Source organism: Brassica rapa, chromosome A06 (genome assembly GCF_000309985.2).
Source record: "Brassica rapa cultivar Chiifu-401-42 chromosome A06, CAAS_Brap_v3.01, whole genome shotgun sequence".
In the NCBI taxonomy this organism is placed as follows: Eukaryota; Viridiplantae; Streptophyta; class Magnoliopsida; order Brassicales; family Brassicaceae; genus Brassica; species Brassica rapa.
The window spans coordinates 23646341-23668622 of record NC_024800.2 but is presented as its reverse complement, the minus strand read 5'-3'; the positions used below and the strand labels follow the sequence as shown (position 1 = coordinate 23668622).

General features: G+C 40.1%; 3 protein-coding genes across 3 annotated transcripts; 1 reads left to right on the top strand and 2 right to left on the bottom strand.

Moving 5' to 3' along the window:
• The first annotated feature begins 4659 nt into the window (after positions 1–4659).
• Positions 4660–6654, top strand: LOC103875042. The gene is made up of 3 exons (XM_009153487.2): positions 4660–5565; positions 5690–6499; positions 6574–6654. The coding sequence occupies exons 1-3, from the start codon at positions 4660–4662 to the stop codon at positions 6652–6654; spliced, it is 1797 nt and encodes a 598-aa protein (XP_009151735.2).
• Positions 6655–8521: 1867 nt separating this feature from the next.
• Positions 8522–12279, bottom strand: LOC117126149. The gene is made up of 7 exons (XM_033273569.1): positions 11416–12279; positions 10501–11130; positions 10234–10422; positions 10030–10158; positions 9616–9935; positions 9220–9301; positions 8522–9136 (listed from the first exon to the last, which is right to left on the bottom strand). The coding sequence occupies exons 1-7, from the start codon at positions 12277–12279 to the stop codon at positions 8522–8524; spliced, it is 2829 nt and encodes a 942-aa protein (XP_033129460.1).
• A 5018-nt stretch (positions 12280–17297) lies between these two features.
• Positions 17298–21475, bottom strand: LOC103875031 (proline-rich antigen homolog). The gene has a single exon (XM_033273848.1). It carries the CDS (start codon positions 18057–18059, stop codon positions 17565–17567), a length of 495 nt encoding a protein of 164 aa, XP_033129739.1. The 5' UTR covers positions 18060–21475; the 3' UTR covers positions 17298–17564.
• Positions 21476–22282: the final 807 nt, after the last annotated feature.

Here is a 22282-nt window from a genome sequence, read left to right as displayed (position 1 = left end):
AATCTTAAAAATCATAAGAAAAAATGGAATTAGTTAGAGTAGTTACTTAGCGGAGTAGGAGGAGTAGGCTCAGGACAAAGCCAACCATCGTGAACAAGTGATATGTTGGATGGCATTGGAATCGCCGGAGGAATCACCATGAATTGAGTCCCTACTAGCTCAATCCTAGCCGCCATCTGGTCTAGGTCCCTGGCTGTTTGAATGGCCGTTTTGAGGTCGGAGGCAGGATAGCCACCAAAGATGGTGATGTTTCCTACGAGGGCAAGCAACTTTGTTCCGTTGAATGATGATCGCATTGGTGGCGGAAATCCAACGAGCACTCTCCATTGTTTGAGCTCCTCTCGGCCATTGTTGAGAACCGTTAGGACTGACTCAAACCGATACGCCTGATCGGTTGTGTCGTTTGGAGGGATCTGACGACCGAGTATGAATGTGTAGAAGAGGAATATTCCATTGCATAGTTCTGAGGGTGAAAGTGAAATCGGCGCCGGTGCCAGAGGGATCATTATCGTTGGGGGAAGCTGAGAGAGAGATGACGATGTAGCCTAGTGGCAATATCTCTTGGGGTTTGGTGTGTACCCACATCAGTCATGGGTTCGATTCCCTCCTGGAAACTAACTTATCACTATTTGACCGGTCTGGGCTTGGACTTCGGCCCAAATGGTTTATATGGTAGACCATAACAGATGATTGGTCCATCCCGTGGTATTAGTCGGAAGGTATTCCAAATTCGGGTCAAAAGTCAGGCAGTGTGGTATGCTTTCGGATTAGTCCACTTTGTAGCATTAAGTGCGTTCTTTCCGGGGCCGACCGGATCAGCCGATAGAGTTAATAAAAAAAAACTCCTGATAAACTCATTGTGCTTTTCTCCGAAGCCGAATAATGAAGAGGGCTTTTCGTTTTTATTTGAAAGTATTAGTGTAACGTGAGTCTATAATCTTAGGAAGCTATGGTATAACGTTGTAGTATACAAGGGCGCACGCCGAGATAATGTTTGAGTCTGGAACTTGCGCCATGCACGTTGGTAGGTTGATTTTGAAGTAGATAATGATAATCGTGGACGCAAATTAAAAATTATTAGCATGACTTGATCATTCCAACAATATGCCAACATATTTCCAAGAAAATTTGAATACTACGGTCTATGGGTTATGGATCTCAATCGGCTAGTTTTCGCATATAATAGTCTTACTAGTTTTTCTTTTGACAAATAATTTTAATAGTTTTAGCACACAATAATCTTGCTGATTAGGGGTCTGTCCTGCGTAGCTCTCGGCAAAAAAACTCCCTCATACACTTGAACTAAGAAAAGTGCACGATCAAATGTTCATATATTATCTTAACAAAGTATAGACGGGTCCGGTTTTAATACTAAACCACCTTGCCTAACCGTCTAACATCGACCTTAACCAAACAAAGTTAAATCTCTGAATTAGTTTGACTCACTCTAACTGAGTCAGAGTGTCTGCAACATTATACCAATGCTCCTACCAAGAGGCCCAAACAGGCCTACATTCAACAAAGCCAATTATTGTGAGACAGACCATTGATCTTTGTCTCACTGTTTCAACAAATGCTTGTCTCACTGTTTCAACAAATGCTTTTTGGTTAATAGCCACTACCTATATATACTGTATCTCTCTTTATGTTGGGTATTCGTATTTTAATGGTTCCTGTAGGTTTGACGGCTTATTTAATAAAGTTCATAAATGAAGGTGTATTGTATAAAGAGCGATTTGCATAGAAAATGAAGTAAGATGGCAATATTTGCGTCTGTGGAAAAATGGAAGGCCCAAGGGCAAGGCCCAGTTGTATTGGGTGCAAAAAGACAGCGTTACCCCTATCGCTTCTCCTTTCACGTAAGAAGCTTAATCGATTTATAATCATTCCATGCATGTAATCATTACAAAATGTATACATATATACCGCTGTTTATATCGGCATAGCCCGATTATGTGAGAGTAGCCAATAGTTTCGACCACTAATATTGCCTAAAAAAACGTAACCTTTTCGCAAGGCTTCACACGTTTTCGCATAGGACATGCGTGTCTGCATGTAATATAGTCGATATGTATAGGTTTCCTTCTATATAAGGAGTGATAGTTGGGCAGTAGAAACACACACTTAACTATCACTTTCTTTAGCTCGTCTTTAATGTCTCTCTAGAAAACATTCTCTCACCTTTCCGTTTAAGGATAATCTCGGTGAGCTACTCCAAGCATTTATATTACTTCTGTACTGTTTGCAGAGTAGAATGTTTTCATTAAATGTTGTGTGCATGTCCGTCTAATCTTCCGACATATATATGTAACTCATGATTTTCCGACATTCTAAACCTGTAATTTAATTTGTGAGAAGATTTGTCTTGCATGCGATTATAGTAGTCATAAAATATGTCTCACACTTTGCGTACTAAAAAGTCATTCACTTTATATTTTTACAGATGTCAAAGCTGGTTAGGCTGTGGCGGGGTATATGGAACAAGGACAACGATGGCGCATGGAATTTCCACCCGGATCCGACTGACTTTGGCTTTGGTGCGATGATAAGGCAAGATGAAACGTACGAGTACTTGCTGGGGATAGTGAGGGCGAGGTACGTCTTGGGCGAGGGTACCCCCATTGTTCTGTCTTACCAGTTCCCGTCCTGGATACTTGGTCCGCTAGGGAGGAGGTCTGTGCCTATAAGCGTAACGACAACGGCTGACATCCCCGTCATGATGAGTGTGCGGGAGTGGTTCACCGAGCTGATCCTAGTCGTTACCATTGGGCCTGAGAGTGTTGCTAGGTTCCATTACAACCGTAGAGACAACTTCGTGGTTGGAAGAAAGAGGTTTGTTGTTGACAGCACCCAGAACGCATTTACTAGGAGGGAGTATGAAAGTGAGTGTAATCATACATTAATAAAAAATGATTTTGGTTAACCGGTTAGCTCATACCGATATCGTACTGATTTTCAGGGCTTGTTCAAGGGGAAAGGATGACATGCAGCAGAGCTATTCTGGAGGAACTGTTTAATGAAGAGGAAATGATGGTGCTGCATCGTGTTGATCTAGAGATGTATATGTCGGACCGAGTGCAAGAACAAGCTGAGAGACGATATGAAGCTGTTGCTCGTGAGATAATAATGATCGAAGATGAGGACGATACAATGGCTGACCCGCACGTGTCGACAGAGGCAACTCCGGTTGCGACACAAGGCGGTAAGATGTGTAGATATATTATCTTAGGTTTGGCCGGTAATGTTTATAAATAGCAACCATATGTTAACTTATCCGGATAATATTGCATGTCAGGAGTCGGTCATGACCACACTGAACCAATTGTTGGAGAGGAGTGCACTTTGCCACTGACTCAGATAGCTGAGGCTCCACAGGCCCCTCCGACAGTGCCCCTCGACCTCACCCACGTCGACCGCAGACATTCAATGGAAACTCCAATGGCCTTTTGGAAAGGGTTGTATGGAGACGATCTTGTGTTGCCTGGTGGGGTAGCCCCGGATCGTGAAGGGGAGAATGAAGATGTGGAAGATGACCCTTGTGTCCCACTTGGGCCTGATAGTGGTGCATTGGCTGTCACGTCCCTAGCTGATAATGATATTTCTTCTACGGGGTCGTGTGAGGATTTGGATATAGAACCTCGTGCGACTAAAACTGATGCGGTGGAGGCACATGCAACCAGTCAGACCCACGTTGTCTCTGCCATCAATAACGCTGTCTCAGCCATTGATAACGCTGTCTCTGCCATTGACACGGGGAATGAATTGTTAGTTGCGTTTGAGCAGTTTTTGGGTATATGCATGCGCCCTTTTATCATTCTTTAACCGTTTATATAATGCAAGGCAATTGATATATAGCAAAATTATTGTTCCAATTTGTTGTGTAGCTTCAAGGGGTGAGGGTGTTCAGACAGTGGCTGAAATCGGTGAATCATCTAAGAGCACGCTTGCGGGCAGCACTGTCCCTCAGACCAGCAACCCCGTGGTTGCACCAGTCGCACCTGGACTCACTATAGGCTGTGTCGGCGCAGCAGAACCTATCCCAACAGTAGTGGCTGATCCGGACCAACATTCTTCTTCCGGTGCCAGCGGTGATGATGGTGGGTTTTAGGGATTATTACCTTCATCGAATAAGGATATGTATGTTATATTAACCGGCAATTTGGGTTTAAGTTTCGGCTAAACCAATTTTCAGTATTGGGTTTATGGAAAACTGTTTTTTTCATGTGTGATGTTTACCGGCTACGTATGTTTGTTATGTCTATGTGTTTTGGAAAAAACGGTTATGTCAGTTTTTGTTTTCTGTGCAGCTATGCACTGTTTTGAATCTTCGATGTAACTCATATATTAATCGGTTATGTGTGTTTGTTATGGTTATGCGTTTGGGAAAACGGTTATGAAGGTTTTAATTTTCGTGTGCATTTAGGTCCTAAATATAGTATATAAACCGGCCAAGTATGCTTTTGTTACGGTTATAGTTGTTGTCTTAAACCCATTGAATCATTGGAGTATTATGTGGGTGGGAATGTCATGCTAATCGCACCTTCGTTTAATACTTGCAAAAAAATTATGAAATCAATCAAAAAAGGTTGTTGTGTCGGATAAACATGATAATAGCCTGAATAACATAGTTGTTTTAAAAATTGAATTATGGGTATCTAGATGTTGCGCCCCGGAATTGCTGACATTGGTTTCCTGTTTTTGACGTCTGAAGGTTGTGTGGGGTCCAGTGATAAAGACCTTTACGTGGGCAAGACATTTAAGAACCGAGACGAGTTCAAGCAACATATGGCCTTATATGCAATCAAGCAGAAGTTTGTTTACCGTTGTGCAAGGTCGTCACCTTCTGTTATGGTGCTTGAGTGTTCTGGAGTGTCATGTATGTGGCGGGTCTATGCAGTCCTTGTCAAGGGCTCGAGCCTGTATGAAATTCGTAAGCTACGTGGGGGGCACAGTTGCAGCGTCGATGAGCGTGCTGGATACCAGAGACAGGCGACATATAGCGTCATAGGGGAGATGCTCAAGCAGCAGTTCACCGGAACGGGTGTTGGTCCGCGGCCAGGGGAGATTAGGCAGGTGATGAGGGGCGATCATGCTGTAAACATTTCCTACTGGAAAGCGTGGCGTTCACGGGAAGCAGCGGTTGAGTTCGCTAAGGGATCTTGCGGTGCTTCGTACCAAAGCCTTCCAAATTATCTGCAGCGCCTTATTGAAGCTAACCCAGGGACATTGGCCCATCTTGATACAGAGTACGTGGAGGGCGTGGGTCGGCGTTTCAAGTATATGTTCATCGCTATGGGAGCAAGTGTGAAAGGCTTTGAATTTATGCGTAAGGTTGTGGTCATAGACGGTACGCATCTAAGAGGAAAGTATGCAGGCTGTCTGTTAACCGCTTCTGCTCAGGATGGGAACTATCAAATCTATCCCTTGGCCTTTGCTGTGGTTGATGGAGAAAACGACAAGTCGTGGGAGTGGTTTTTCGAGAAATTATCGACGTTCGTACCTAATCAGAGCGGTGTTGTGTTTGTTTCCGACAGACACGCGTCTATCTATCAAGGACTAAGCAAGGTATTTCCGGATAAATTGATCGGCTAATATAACTAATAGCCGCATCCGTTTTAAGTGAAAATATGGATATATACCTATTTGGCCGGTTATTATACTCTTTAAGATGTTTTTGTTTCTTTGGTAGGTGTATCCAAACGCTGGCCATTGTGCATGCATCGTCCACCTAAAGAGAAACATTCGAACCAACTTCAGGCAGAGGCAGCTTGGATATCTTGTTTCAAAGGCAGCTAGGGCGTTTAGGATGGGGATGTTTTATGAAACATTCGCCGAAATTAGTTCTATCAATCAAGCGTGTGCTGACTACCTGATTGATATAGGGCTTGAACATTGGACAAGATCTCATTTTCCCGGCAGGCGCTACAACATCATGACGAGCAACCTTGCGGAGTCTTGGAATTCTGTGCTTCGTGACGCGCGTGAGTATCCGATCGTGCCGTTGGTTGAGTTCATTCGGACTAAGCTGATGAGCTGGTTTACGACACGACGTGACTCGATCCAGGACGTTGAAACTGGGTTGACACCCAAGGTTAACAGTATTCTTGCTGCGAACTTTGAGATCTGTGGGGGGTATAATGTAAGGAAGGTTGATGTCAATGAATATGAGGTGCAGGATCTGAAAGGAGCTTTATTTGTGGTCAATTTGGCAGACAAGTCGTGCTCATGCTTTGAATTCCAAAGCCTGAGTATACCATGTTCTCATGCCATTGCGGCTGCCTTGAAAGCAAACATTAGTGTAGAAGGTCTTGTGGATGAGGTCTACTCAATGAAGTATTTGAAGGGGGCGTATGTAAGCAATATATTGCCGCCGATTGAACTTGACAACACCACTCAGATCGCTAGTGAGGTATCAGAACTTACTCTGAATCCGCCAGCAACTCGTCGTCCTCCCGGCAGACCAAGAAAGAAGAGGTTCTTCTCCCGTGGTGAAGTCCTGGTAGGTATTGTGAACATTGCTTGGTGTGATGAACGTGTCTATGTATAGTAAACACGTGTGTGTTGCATGTGCAGATGAAGAAGATACGTAAAAGGTACTGTAGCCGTTGCAAGGGTATGGGGCATAACCGTGCTACTTGCAAGCAAGCAATATGATCAGTAAGGAGTGGAGTAGGGGGTGGGGGGTGCTATGCGATGGGAGATGTAATGAAAGCCGGTGGTTGCTTTGGGTTTATAATACACAAGTTTGCTTTCCCTTTTGATGTTGTTATATGTTGGTATGAATAAGTGTTTAGACCCAAAGTAGTGTAAGAGGATCATGTATGAGTTCGTATTGTTATAATAAATAAAGCATTCCTCCCCCCCCCCCTTTATATTTGTTTAGCAACGAGTTATTTCATGATTTGACTTGTTTGTGTCACTATATCCGGATAACTGCATTTTCTTATCCGGACAACAACTTAGACGGTTACATTGCAGTTAATATGCGTCTTGGATGGCTATATATAATTTAGCCGGTCGTTTCGAGTTTATCCGTTTCTCCAAGTTTAATCGGTTTAAAAAACGTACATTGACTCTGATTTGCAACATTATCCGGTTAAAAGTACATGACATATACTTAGCCGGTTGCTATAGCTTTGTTAAGTAAAAATATAGAACAACCTACATGAGAATAGACTTACACAGTGCTCTTGAATTGTTACATTATCCGGTTAACAGCCCATGGACAAACGACTTAGACGGTTGTTGAATCGTGCCAGGTCAACTTGGCTTAAACGTAAGTTTCTGGTATGTTACTTTATCCGGTTAGAAGTACAAGAGAGTAAACTTAGACGGTTACTAACGTTTTAACAAGATGAAGAGTGCAAAAACAACAAGAATTGCGTCGATAGATTTAGTACGATTAACCGGTTAGATAAACGATTAGCTTTAATAAGATAAAAATTAGGACAACATTCAAAAAAGTGGATATACCGAAAAAGGTAGAAGACAACATTGATTCCATCGTGATATTTAGAAGATTAGCCGGTTAAAACGGAGAATGTAACGAGATTAGCCGTAATTTGACAACAGATAAACGAAACATCTGGGGGTTGACCCCCTCCCCCCCTAGTACTGCATGATGCTAATACTGTCGAAAGCAGCCAAACAAGAAATCCTTCCAACTGTGGAGTGGTGCGACGACCGATGCCTCCTGGTGGATTTGTTCAACGTAATCCCTTTTCTGATGAACACCGTCAGAACTTTCTCCCCTAAGCTTTGCTCGTAACATGTCTACAGTGTTCATTAGCCTCTTAATTTCAATGTTCTTCTGTCTAATTTCGTCGCGTGCTTCAATAAGAGACCTCTTTGGCCATCCCGTCACTTCTCCCTCGTCGTGCCATTCAAAAAAGCCGCATCCTTGTTCCTGACAAAATTTACGGAAAAACAAACAAACTAGTTACAATGATTTGGAAAAACGATAGGGGCATACTTAATTGGAAATCAACTAACCTGGTATCGAGAGCATCCATAGAACAACCTGCCTGGGTTTTTGTCGGTCCAGGACTTGGTGAAGGATGCAGGGATGCCACAGAAGCAGAATTTTGGGCTATTGAGCCTGCGGGGGGTTGATGATGAGGAACTTGATCCTTTCATGTCTTGATATATCTGTTTCTGAAACGTGAGGCGGCGAGATAAAGTTCGATAAGACTGAGGCGTGATTATCTATTATATATCAAAACCGACATTTAACCAAAATATGAATGTGCGAACCAAAACAGACATTCAAATTGGCCTCTAGCTAAACCGGTTTTGCAAAAGCAGGTCTAATGCTATCTGTTGGTAATTTCAGAATAAACTTTGGTTGACTCTTTTACTGATAGATAACGATTTGAAATGCCGAATGTCCTTATATAGATGCAGGAAATAAAAAAGAGATGACTGGAACAAAAGGTAGCTGAGTCTCAAAACATAAATATATCACATGAAACGATAGTTAAACAGACAGAAAACTGGGATAAGAGGATCAGTATCCGGCAACTCAGATTGGACCTGCGTTTTCCTCGAAAATCATAACAGCCATCCTTTTTGCCTCTTGTTTCACCAAATCCGTAGACAGGTGTCTGCATGCCTCTATGCCCCCGGCCGCGTGAGCTTGCATGAGCAGTGCTGCTGTGACACCAGAGTCTGCGTGTTTACGGTTTTGTGGGATCTGTCTGGCCCTCTCCACGGTCAATGGATTAAGGCTCTGAGGTTCAGGCTTGCGACAAGCTTGCTTCAGAAGGTAAGGGAGCATCTGGGCTGTTGGTGCAAGTTCTTTTGCCGTGAGCGAATCACTTTTGTAGGATGTGTTGCAATCGAGAACAAGCAGCTTCCAGGTGTTGCGGTCAAAGCATAGGCCGATCCAATGTGCCTGGTCGAGGTTGAAAGGGAAGTAGATGCGCTCTACCTCTCCTGTCTGTGATTCATGTCGGTCTAGTATTTCCACCAGGTTCGGAGTGAAGACAAAATCCTCTTTCTGAGAAGATTTCTTGAACCGTGGGTAGTTCTTGGATAGGATGGAGACAAATTTGGTGTCGAGGAACAAATAACTTTGACTGGAGTTTGATAGAGGCATCATCATTATTCCGATGTGGTGCATCAATACATCAAACATCTACCAAATATAAAACAAAGACGTAAGGCATGCTTAAACGACATTTACTTAATGGAATATATACAAACTGATGGAACGCATACCTTGGGCGATAGTGATTTGGTCCTCTGTTCAATTTCAATAAGGTCTTTCGCAGATACAGATATGCCACCTACTGTAATGGACCTGAAAACATGACCAAATGTATAAGATTCCTCTTTAGTCAGAGTAAAATGTGTTAGCCAGCTAGCACGTTACCAAACACGAGGGTTTAGACAGCTAACAATTATAGTAAAAAATGTGTTGGCCGGCTAACGAATTATATATAATGTGCGGTTGGACATCTAACAATTGGAGTGGAGATATGTTAGCCGGCTAAAGCATTACCTAACTTGTGTGTTTGATAGCTAATCATTATATATACGGTTAACTGGGTTGTGTGTGGTGGGAAAGTGTGGTGAAGTCAGTATATAAATGATAAAGAAAAATATGGTGCTTACTTAGTTGTCTTCAAGATGTCAGAAAGCTTGCTAAACTTGGTAGGATAGTCTATGGACGCATTGTTGTTCAGTGCGCCAGGGTATGCTTCGCTGAAACGAGATAGTGTGCCTTTGTCGCACTCATATACACCTACAATCAGTTTTGAGACTGTCTTGAGGCGATTGCTTTTCCTAGTGGGCGCTGGGGCGTTGGCTTGGATATCTGGAGGGCTGCTCGGTGGCTTGCCGACTACTTCCGTGTCCTCTCTAACGGTCGGCTCTAGAATTTGGTCTTCTACCCGCTGCACTTCATCCTGCGTCAGACCCAGAGAAAAGGATGGCTGTAATGGGAACATTAAAACTTCATTAGTTTGTGTGGACTGTATGGAACTGAATTCTAGTTTATAAACTGGTTGGTGGATAAACAATACTTACAGATGAGAGATCTTCTTGTAGGTTTGAATCGCAGTGTGCGTTGCCTGACAGAGTTTGCTGGTTGTTGCCAATGTCCTTGTCGATAATATAAGAATTTACGAGATCACCAACGTCTGGCATATGTGGTCCCTGCAACAACAAAAATTGTGAGTGAGATGCGGTCTATCCATACAACATATAAATGGCTTTGAGACTTGGATATACCCTGTCAACATTCGTCTTCTTGACACTTGTCGCAACACGTGAATTATCAGGTGGGTCTTGGTCATTGATGGTTTGTAATGGTAGAGAGTAATTTTCCTTGTCAATATTCTCATCAGGTATAGGGTCGCCCCCGTCCCCGCTGTCGCTCACATCGTCTGTATGTGGGGTGGAGGCTGGTAAAGATGGACCCTGCAACAAAAGGGTTATCAGTGAGAGTGCTTAGCCGTACAAAAAAATTATGGGGGGGCATTTAAGCAACGCGTATACCTTGTCCCCGTAGGTCTTCTGCACATTGGATATCACTGAGCTTATGATGTCAGTATCGATGCCTTCTCTGCTGGTCTGAATGGGAGTCGTTGTAGGGCGGTCCTTTGAGGCATCAAGCGTCTGGTTGTCAGTTGGAGTTCGAACGCGTGTTTGCCGGATTGACTGAGACTGAAAAGTTCCTACTGAGTCTAGTATCTTCTGATAGTTGTTCTGACAGACGAGCAAGTGAGCGGAGTTGTCTGAGATATGCTTCTTGATTATCTCTTGGAATTGATTGAATGATTCACGAAGGTCATCAACCTTGCCTTCAACCCTGTCAATGTCAGCTTTTGATATGCCTTTGTCGATTGGAGGAGCATGAACATCGTCGGAGTTGTTGGGCGTTTGCATTGGAATTTTCCTCTTTCGCTTCTTCCTACCCCCGGCTGCCTCATCTGCCTTCTCGCGCATGAGCTCTAGATCGGCCTTGGTAGCTCCGCCTTTGAATAATTGGTTTGAAAAACGCGACCCATCTTTGATTAGTCTGACCATTGAATCTACTCTTGTATCATCTTCCTCGTCGGAAAAGCACAGTTCCGCCTCGTCAACCTCCACGTCTGTGTCTTGTGGGATGATATGAGTCACGCTCACCTGTGTGCGAAAAAGAGGTTTAAGTTAGATGCGAGTTTGTGTATATAAAAGTGAGTAAAATATTGGTTAGCCGGATATTTGTGACTATGATATATTTGTGACTAGAATATATGTTAGCCGGATATTATTTACAAATAGCATGTATGGACGGTTAATTTACTATATAATGTATGGTCAATTCGAAGATTATACTGCTACACGTGCTACGTTTAACATATCTATAAACTGATGCTAATGTACAGCTATTGAGCGTGATGTGTGTATAATAGGGGTTGAGTAACATACATTTTTAGCTGTGTCCAACGTCCTTGCGTGTGCTGGCTTGATGCCGTTCCTAGGGGGGGTTTGAGAAAAGTCCGCGTCTCCAGCGACATCCGATGCAGAGTCTTGAGTGACAATTTCAGTGAGCGCGGGAACAGCTCTGGTCATCACCATCTGAAGGGACTGAACGTATCCCGGGAGAGCGATGGTGCTTTGCGTAAGATTTAGCTCGTCTTTTTCCTTTATACTGCTAATCAACATCTCAAAGGACAATCGGCCCCACGGGTAAGCGAAGAACTCGTCAAGGTCTTTAATCTTCTCGGCGTGCTCAACTGATATTTTTGCGATGTGAGTGGTTGGAAGAATCACAGAGGCAAGCAATGCGAGAAGGGCGTACTTTATTCTAGTCTCTTGTGAGGTGACAGTCTTACGCTTGAGCATCCGGATGACAGATGATACAGTTACTTCCTTAAGCATGCCAAATAGGACGTTGTAGTATGGCTGTTCAGATATGAGTTTCTCCGTGGCTTTTGACGGTGGGCTAGGGTATTTTCCACACGGTAGGCCGGTTACAGTGGCAAACTCTCTCAGTGAGAATCTTATTGGGTTCTCCGCAAAAAGGAACCATGCCTCGTACTTTTTTCGAACTTTCAGCTGTCTGGAAAGCATGTATCGTCCTAGACGGCCGGAGTAGGGTGTCTGGTCGGCGAGCTCGAGGAACTTTCCGAAAGGTGACCGCTTAATAACATCAACTTCTTCAGGATCGAGAGTGTCTAGAATGAGTCTGAGGCCTCCTGGTTTGTGATATGGAGTGACTCTTAATCCAACCGGTTCTTCCCCGAGAGGAAAAAAACGAGGTGGTAGATCGATTGTCTCCGTATTTGCCATCAATGCATGTGCCGGAGAGAGATCTGATATTGAACGAAGATTACATGACCATGTATGAGCCCTAAAAACTGTTGGGTGAATCGAAAGGGGAAAAGAAAGAGACAAGTACTTACGGCGTAAAAAAATGTGACAGATCTCGATTTAACAAACTCTGATAACTGTGGGTTCGTCTGTGAGGGATTTATCACCGAGATTGAATCGATTATTACGCTGGTGATTCTTCATCTGACAGGTGACCGGAACTGAGACGGCAACGAGACGTGTGAAACTGAAACCGGAACGAAATAGTCGAAAGATTTATGACACCATATTTCCGATTTTGGATGAATTTGGGTGAAAGAGTTGAGTTGTATTGTGTTGCGGAGAAAATAAAGGTGGTGGAGAGAGATGTATGTAGTAAATTCGAACTATTTCGATTGTAGTGATAATATTATTCTTGCATCACGCGTAATGATGGAAACGTCTCGTAGGTATCGAGCTAATGTATGTAGGGGTAGTATTGTCATTAAAAAAGAACACGTCGCCTTTAACTCCGAAAATCCATCACCGCATATATGTGGGTTATGCTTGTATATGCACCGCAAATTCTCTTGTATAAATCTCCCCAGCCTCACCGAAACAAAGGAGAATATTATAGTTCAGAAAGCGGATAGATATGTGTTGGAGCAAAGCTGGCTATAATTTGTTTTTTTTTTGCATGTGTATTTCGAATTTCCAACGGCGCGATTTCACAATTATTGAAATAATATATACTCTTGTTTAACGACAATCACATGTGATATAAGCTAATACAATGATTAGACAGATTCAAGTGGCATGTTATATACTCTTGCACCTCCTCCCACGTTTGATGATGTTATGTCATGGGTCAAAACTTCCTCCGCAAATCACCGTGTCAAGACAATATGTAAGCTCCGATTTCAAGCTTCTGTTTATCTCTTTTGGAAGGAGAGAAATACAAGATACCACACTTCGGTTTCAAGGTCGGTCAAATCTCTTTGAAACACAAAGAATTATAAGAACAACTTTTCTTATTAGCTTTAGAAACTACTCAAAACTAAAGCTCTCAATATGTTTCTCTTAGATCATATGGAACACCTCTCCATTAGACCTATATTTATATGAAAGATAATTCCCTTTAACATGTGGGATATGGAAAACACAAACCTAACCTAAATAGAAACTTCATTTTCCTATTTCTAGGTTTCTTTATTGTGTTTATCTTAACATATTAAACATCTAATAATATGTTAAGTTTCCACAAGCTTGGAATTATCCAACATTCACCCCCTTAATTCCAACTTGAATTAGGGAGATCAATTTCTTGAACTCCGATTAAGCTCCTCATTTGCTTGAACTTAATCATCAAGTAATCATCATCCACCACACCACGGTGTACGAATCCACCCATTGGATTCACATCTTTCTCAAGGTTAGACCGGATGCTCTCCTTGTTTCTGTACCGCTTCTTCTTAGAATCGGCCCAGTTCTTGTAGAACCTTCTCATGACCTCTTCACTTAAGTTGCGATGAATCTTGTGGCTGAATCTCATTGCGATGATAACTCTGGTCACATCCGCCATCTTGCGTACGTGAGCTCTGGGAAGGATGTCAGCCTTCTGCTCAACACCCAACTGATTTATCTCTGGTTCATCTTCAGCCTTTGAGAACCTTGACTCCATTGGTATGTGCGTTGTGTCACACGCTTCCACCTTTGTGTCACACACTCCTCCGTGAGTCGTGTTGCACATTCCTACGTGAGTCGTGTTACACACTTCCATCTTTGTGTCACACAGGATTCCTTGAGTCGTGTTGCACACTCCTACGTGAGTCGTGTTACACACTTCCATCTTTGTGTCACACAGGATTCCTTGAGCATACCTCTCTTGCTTTATTCTGATTCCGTCTGCTCCTTGAATCACCTCTATGCCAAGGTAGTACGTTAGCTTACCTAGATCTGACATCTCGAACTTCTTAGACATCTCCTCCTTGAATTGCCTAATCACCTTAAGCGAAGTTCCTGTCACAAACAGATCATCAACGTAGATGGCTATGATCAAGACGTCTCCTCCTTGAGTCTTGCAGTACACTGATGGTTCCTTCGTGCACTTCTCAAATCTCATCTCCTTGAGAACCTGATCAAGTTTCACACTCCATGCTCTGGATGCCTGGCGTAACACATGCAACGTCTTGTGTAACACACACTCGATCCTCTTCTCTTTTCTTCTCAGAACCAGTCGGTCTATCTACAAGCTCCCATATCTTGTTTCTTGTGATAGACTCCAACTCGTCTTCCATAGCTTCAACCCAATCTTCTTCACAAGATAGGTTGAACTCATCTGAGGCAATCTCTCCTCCTCTATCGGTGCATCCTAGATTGAACACATCTGAGGCAACCTCTCCTCCTCTATCGGTGCAACCTAGATTGAACATAGCTGAGGCACGCTCTCCTCCTCTATCGGTGTGAAATCTTTTGAACCGATATAATGCCTCACGATTATCTGCTGGCATTGGTGATGCACTTATTCCACACAAATCTCCAAACAATAATCCTAATGGCTTTGATGTATAAACCATGGCCTTAGTCGGAAATGAATCTCTGATTTGCTTCCCTGCGAAACATGTGTCACACACGCCTTCTTCGTGTGTTACACTCGGGAATGAGTGTCTCGTTTGCTTCCTTGTGAGACATGTGTCACACACGCCTTCTTCGTGTGTTACACTCTGCATTCCTACGACCATCTCCTTTCTTACCATGTTCATCACTCCATTGCATATATGTCCTTGTCGAGCATGCCACCTCCATGTAGCATCATCGTCCCCGACATGTAAACATTCCGGGTAGCTTATCTCCATAGGGGTCTTGTAGAGACGGTTTGGAGATCTTGTCACACGAACTAGCAACCTTCCATGCGAATCTGTGAGCGTTAAGTAGACATCTTTCATGTTAACCTCACATCCGTTCTCTGTTGCTTGCCCAAGACTTAATATATTGTGCTTCAGATCGGGTATGTAGTATATGTCCTTGAGTGCCTTCTTCTCTCCAGTCTTGCACACAAAAGTAACCACACCCTTTCCTACAATGTCAACACACGATCCATCACCAAACTTCACCTTCCCTTTGGTGTTGAGATTCAAACTCGAAAAGAACTCCTTATTCCCTGTCATGTGATTGCTCGCTCCATTATCCAAATACCAGACACTTGCATCGCCTTTGTTGATATCAAGATTCTTCGGAATCACCTTATCTTCGTTCAAAAACACCACCTCGTGTACATAAAGTGCATCAGCCTCTTCTGTCTCGTTTAGGTTGGTTTCTTGATTCTTCTCTGTCTTTTCGGGACAAACAGTTGCATAGTGACCAGGCTTGTCACATCTCCAACATATCAGCTTTGAACGATTCTTCTTCGAGTTGTTATCTTCGGTGTGTGATGCACGGTTTTGGTTGTGTGACCTACCTCGACCTCTGCCTCTACCGTTCCGTCCTCTTCTTCTACCACGGGAATTCTCATAGCCCCGCTGACTATGCTCTTCATTGTTCGAAAACATCAGCTTCCCTTGGTCTTCTTTCTGAGTTTCTTCTCCTACACGCTCCTCGTACGCCTTAAGCCTTCCAACTATGTCTTCAAACCCCGTCGAGTTGAGATCTAGGACTTGCTCAAGTGATGCTACGATCTGGATATACTTCTGTCTTGGAAGACCCTTCAAGAACTTCTTGACCATCTTGGATTCTTCTATGTTTTCTCCTAACGAGGTTGCTTTGGATGATAGGCCCGATATCTTCCCCGCGAAGTCATCGACCGTATCTGCATCATCCATCTTCAACCTATCAAACTCTGTCATCAACGTCTGAAGTCTCGCCTCCCTTACACGATCAGCTCCTAGGTGTCGCGACTTGATGGCGTTCCAGATCTCTTTTGATGCGGTTTGTTCTCCCACCTGGAGAATCAAAGTCTCTGGAACAAATTGAAACAAAAGAGCTATCGCAACATCGTTCTTCTTTTGATCATCTGAACCGGGTTCGATTGTGTCCCACACTTCATGAACACGTAGTAGAACCTTCATCCTCATCGACCAAACTGTGTAGTTTGTCGATGACAACATCGGACATTGGATGGATGTAGATCCAAAGTCCTTCGTGCGTGGAGCCCTAGTCACGTCAGCCATCTTGCCGTCGTGATCTCTTGTTCACAAGCACCAGGATCTTAAGCTACAACTTAAGCTTAGATCGAGTCTCCAACCTGGCTCTGATACCAATTCAAATCTCTTAGAAACACAAAGAATTATAAGAACAACTTTTCTTATTAGCTTTAGAAACTACTCAAAACTAAAGCTCTCAATATGTTTCTCTTAGATCATATGGAACACCTCTCCATTAGACCTATATTTATATGAAAGACAATTCCCTTTAACATGTGGGATATGGAAAACACAAACCTAACCTAAATAGAAACTTCATTTTCCTATTTCTAGGTTTCCTTATTGTGTTTATCTTAACATATTAAACATCTAATAATATGTTAAGTTTCCACAAGCTTGGAATTATCCAACAGTCGGTACCTCTTATTATAAAGGACATGTTCATATTCGTGAGGGCAAAACTCTATGGCTTAGACCAAAAGGAAAAGTCTGCTTCTGCTAGCGTAATTGCATCTAGAAATGCAAAGGAACACACCTTCAGCATTGGTTTCGACTATTTCAACCCTAGGATCAAATATTCACCTAGCTCTTGGGTCTTTCATTTTCTCATGCTCTGTTTAAATTTTTGGCGTTTTGCTGAATTGTAACCGTTACCTCTTTCAGAGGATGTTTAAAAAATGAAAAAAAAAAAAAAAAAGTGGCAAAGAACTTAGCTGATGGGAAGATACCGTCACAGTAATTGTTTGACTAAAACCCTATTACTCGTCAAAAACGACAGGATTAGTTAATTAACCAATAATGGGATATAAATTGTATTTTCAGCAGAAATAAAACTCGACCGACAAAATAGTGGTAAAGATGGAGGAGTGTAAAAGATAGTGGATAGAAAGTAACATTTATTTATTGTATTTCTGAATAGCGAGTAATTAAAATGTTAATTAACAAGAGAAAAATGTAAATACAAATTGTCAAGAAAAGCAAAAAAGTTTGACACATCAGAAAGTAAAAGATAATCATTTGATCCAACATCTAGTTTCCATGATCAAAGATATCTAAGGCCTTCAAAGACTATTGTAGATCTACCGATCTGCCACATTATTGTGATGTTTCTTCGTAATTTCCCGGCGAACTCCGACGTATTTTTCGTCACACTAAATAGAGGAAGATGGCGAAAAGAGCAAACATAATAGTATAAGAATTCATAAACCGATATGAACCAGAACCTGGTGGTGGCGTATGATAGTAAAACGGGAAGTAAGGGACGATAGGGTTCGGCGGAGGCGGCGTAGGATAGTTGCCTGAATACGGCGGAGGGTAGTAATAGCCTTGACCACCGTCACCGTATGGAGGAGGGTATTTTCCGCCACCGGACTGAGAGGGAGGAGGGTAATAGTAAGAGCTGCCACCACCGCCGCCGGAGCTCGGAGGAGAAGGAGGCGGAGGACATGCGGTGGTTGTTGATGGTGACGGTGGTGGACGAGAAGGAGGCGGAGGAGGAGGATATGATTGGACGGGATTACAGGGATTGTCGCAGGAAGAACACATTGTACAAGAAACAACCTCGTCCGATGTCACTGGCGAACTCACTGACAGTAACAGAACAAAAAGTAGATACAAACCATATAACTGGTTTGCTTCCATTGTCAGAGATTTGGATTCAGAAATTCGACTTTCAAATGTTGAAATCTTCAAAAGGTAAGAAGATGAGAGAGTGAGAAAGAAAGAAGCACATTCATGAATAAGAGTGTTCTTCTTCTTATAAAATAGACTATATTTTTGTTACAGCAGAAAAAGGTGTTTTGATAAATAAAGAAATATATAGTGAAAAGAACCAAGAAAAGATATGCCGACACATTAACCTTTTAACTGAAGGTTTTATAATAAAGCAACGAAAATTCGCGGACGTCGGAAGCAAACACGTCATTGTGATCTTATGAATTGTAGAAACCACGATAGTACCCCTGGTCCCGGTACTACTGTGAGCCATCTCGTGGCGGCTGCGTCTACTAGCAACAGAACAAGTAGGTTTGGTGAAATTAAAAGAGTTGGCAGAAATGGTGCTTGACTTTTCTGCAAGCTTTCACACGTGGACTTGTTTCATTGGGTTTGGGTTTATGATGTGGTAGCTTTGGAAAGAGTAGACGTGAAGATGACGGAAGTACTGAGTGAGTATATTACATTCAACTAGTACCGGACATTTTATCCGTTAAATTTGATTCGATTCGTTATTCGTTTCTATTCGATCCGAAAATTTCTGATATCCGTAAACTTTCGAAACAAAACAAATACTAAAAATCAGTATCCATTAAAATCGAAACAAATCACAAATATTAAAATTTTGGGAAGCGAATATCCGATCCGATCCGCCAATATATAAATACATGTATATCTTGATTATATTTCAATTTTTTAATGTATAAAATTATATAATTATTATTCAAACATATGATTTGATAAATTTTATCCACATTATTACTTATATAAAAATATTACATAAAAGGAAGAGAACACATTTATGACAATTATAAACTTTTTTTCTTAAGTTTTGTGTTATTATAATTGTTAACTACGTTCAAAATATGTAGATTCACTATTTCTTTTAATTTTTATCAAACATACCATGCAAAAAAAAAATTACAAAATTTTTTTTTATCAAATTCTTAAAATTATTTGTTTTAATCAAAACATATGAGATATTCATAAGTATTCGTAAATATCCGCAAATATATATTTATTTTCCGGATATCCATTTTTTCGAATATCCGTATTTTTCCGAAACAAAACAAATCGAAAAATTAGATATCCGTAACATATGAAGCAAATCACAAATATTTTCAAAAACCCGGATATCTGATCCCTGTCCAGGCTTACATTCAACAAACCTTTTGAAGTAATATGAGAAATTTGGGTGAGCAGCTTGAAATTCAAAAGTGTGTAGAATTTGAAGCCTTTTCTTTTGGTGTATAATAAATAATCTAACCTTTTACAAATTTAAAATAAGATTAAAAACATGACGCAAATGTTTTATTGTCGATTATCAGTTTTCTTGTGATAGATTAGAAGGTTTCCACTTCTGTTTCTATAAATAGTGAACAAAATTCACAAAAAAGACTATACCCCCATGATCGGATATTACAATCTTGTGCAACATAAAGTTTTGTCGACGGGTGTTATATTGGAAAAAAATATCTAGCATCGCAATAGAAACTCATTTTATCAGACTTATCATAGTAATTTTAAGTAAATCATAATTGAAGTGACTGTACATTGATTTATCTATTCAATACCTTATTTCTTACATTTCAATATTCACATTATCTTTTCTCACTTATACATAATCATTTAATATACGTTCAACTTTTATTCATTTTCAATGATTTTTTTTTAAAAAAAAATCAACACTCTATTCATCTTCTTTTATTTAATACATACATAGATTTTAATTTTGTGATTATATATTTTGGATTCTACCTTACAAAAAAACTAAAAAATAAAAGCAAAATTTATTAGAAAATAATGAATTAATTTTTTGTGTCCAAATTAAACAAAAGAGATCTCTATTTATATCCAAATTAAACAAAAGAGATCTCTATTTATAAACACACACAAAAAGAAAATTGTAATCTTAAATAATATGTTTGAAATCATTAGGTGAATAAAAAATAACAATTTCAAAAGCCAATAATCTAGTGAAATGTTGTTGATATGAGCCACATTTTAAAAATTTCAACTAGTTGAAAAGATTAAGTACAAATAATCTAATATAATATTCACAACTTTTTCAACACTCTTAATGGAACTATTGAACAGTTTTAAAAACTATTCAATATCCTCAATGTAATTAGTTTAATATGGAAGAACTTGCTCAATTTGTACAAGATAACATAAAATTGAGTATAATATGAACCTCAGATTTGTGCATATGTGTTCGATGAATAGAATCCGCATTTTAAAACTTCAGTTTTTTGTGAACCGATCAAATTTTATTGTATATACTGATTTTAGAAGGTATCAATTTGTGTTGGTTAGGTTGTGAACCATGGAGATGGATGATGTTCTTGAGGTGACTATTTAGTGGGATTACAACACATGTCATGCATTTACCAAAAATTAAAATTACAACCTCTTGAAATCGAAATACTGCCACTGTTAATAAGTATATTGAACATTTTGGACCAATTAACAGTGTACAAATTCTATTGAAGTGATGATATGATTTTTATTTTTGACAAGTTATCAGCGCATTGATCACATGCACAACTTCTAAATGAAAATATCATTTTCCATTTTGAATTGTGACAGCATAATCTTATACTCAGATATTGGCATTATCATTGTCATTGTTAAGAAAATTATTGATAATTAAGCTGTATTCTATGAAAAAAACACTATACAATACCTCAATAAGCAACATAATTGCATTGTCCATATTAAGGTAAAACATTTCTCTTATGAGTGGTGTCATTTACATGCCATGACATTCTACAAATGATCAATTCACTAATAAAAACAATTTGTATAACAATGGAAATATCACGATCAAATAATAGTAATTTCAAAATAATTATGAAAAACTCACAAAATACCATGAAAAAAAAGTGACCTATTCATGATCTTTTCCACTTTCTATTACATGTAGATTTTTTTTCAGTTTTTTTCTAACTGTTTTGGATTCTTAAAATGTTATACAGGAAGGGCTAGTGATGATTCAATAATGAATGCAAAGTAGATTCACACACACAATTATTTCTTAATCATTTTGAAATGCACACAGCAAATATATAAAATTGAAAAACACTAAATAAAGTGTTCTAGTTCTAAACCACGACAGCTGTTTTTTCTAAAATAAACTATACAACTTCTTATCATGATTACTAGGAATGAACACGCATGATTCACATGTGCCCAAAGATCAAATTGCTTAAAACAATTGTGATACAACTGTAATTGCCAACTTGCCAAGTGCCAAACTACGTTACCAGACGATTTGGGAGTAGCAGCTGCCAAAAGTCAAGTGTTACACATTGTCCATACAATATTCTAACTCGTTTTTGTTTTGAAAAGTTTTAGAGTAAAAATTGAGGGATTTTTTTTTCTGCAAATGGAGTTTTCGATGAGATTTTAAGAAGAGAAGAATGAAACATTAGTTGTATTGTATACTACGTTGCACGGAAGCTTCATCGGACGTCTGCTTCCCGCTTCGGAACCGGAATCGGAATCGGAACCTTGTGGAAGCTTGCGGAATCTCGCTTCCAAAACGTTTCTAAAATATTCTCTTTAAAAACCTGTTGGAAGCTTATGATTCCGTTTTGGAATCACGCTTCCATTTTTTAAAAAAATACAATGTATATCAATAAAATATAAAACATAGTTTTAATCTATATAAAATAAAAAAAATTAATAGTAATGAATATTGAATTATAAATATATAAATATCAAAAATAATACTATAAAATATCTTTATGCATTGAGATTTTTTATTAAAGATATAGCACATATTGAAACATATTGTGTCAATTATTTATGAAGTATTAAAAATAATTAATATAATATTTTTTGTAAACAGAATTTATGTGTATTTTTATAGTTTTAATATAAAATCATTTCAAAATTATTATAAATGAATAAATGTTTTATTTCAAATTTAAATCATGTAATTTTAGTCCTAATTTTTTTAAAAATTTATATATATATATATATATATTTATATATGGATATACGCTTTCAACACGTACCCGCTTCCTAATATTTTTAAAAATCTCGCTTCTGCGCTTCCTTACGCTTCCGCTTCTACGTACCCGCTTCCGTTTCCATGTAACATAGATTGTATATCACATATCTCTAATAGTGTGCAACGGGCCCAC

Bases quoted from the DNA above. Each gene is read 5' to 3' on its own strand.
- LOC103875042 (XM_009153487.2), top strand. From the start codon at position 4,660: ATGTTGCGCCCCGGAATTGCTGACATTGGTTTCCTGTTTTTGACGTCT. The intron at 5,566-5,689 runs GTATTTCCGGAT...TTTCTTTGGTAG, and splicing joins TCTATCAAGGACTAAGCAAG to GTGTATCCAAACGCTGGCCA. The intron at 6,500-6,573 runs GTAGGTATTGTG...TTGCATGTGCAG, and splicing joins TCTCCCGTGGTGAAGTCCTG to ATGAAGAAGATACGTAAAAG.
- LOC117126149 (XM_033273569.1), bottom strand. From the start codon at position 12,279: ATGGCAAATACGGAGACAATCGATCTACCACCTCGTTTTTTTCCTCTC. The intron at 9,936-10,029 runs GTAAGTATTGTT...TTCCCATTACAG, and splicing joins TACAAGAAGATCTCTCATCT to CCATCCTTTTCTCTGGGTCT. The intron at 9,137-9,219 runs GTATGCGTTCCA...TATATTTGGTAG, and splicing joins CCAAATCACTATCGCCCAAG to ATGTTTGATGTATTGATGCA.
- LOC103875031 (XM_033273848.1), bottom strand. From the start codon at position 18,059: ATGGAAGCAAACCAGTTATATGGTTTGTATCTACTTTTTGTTCTGTTA.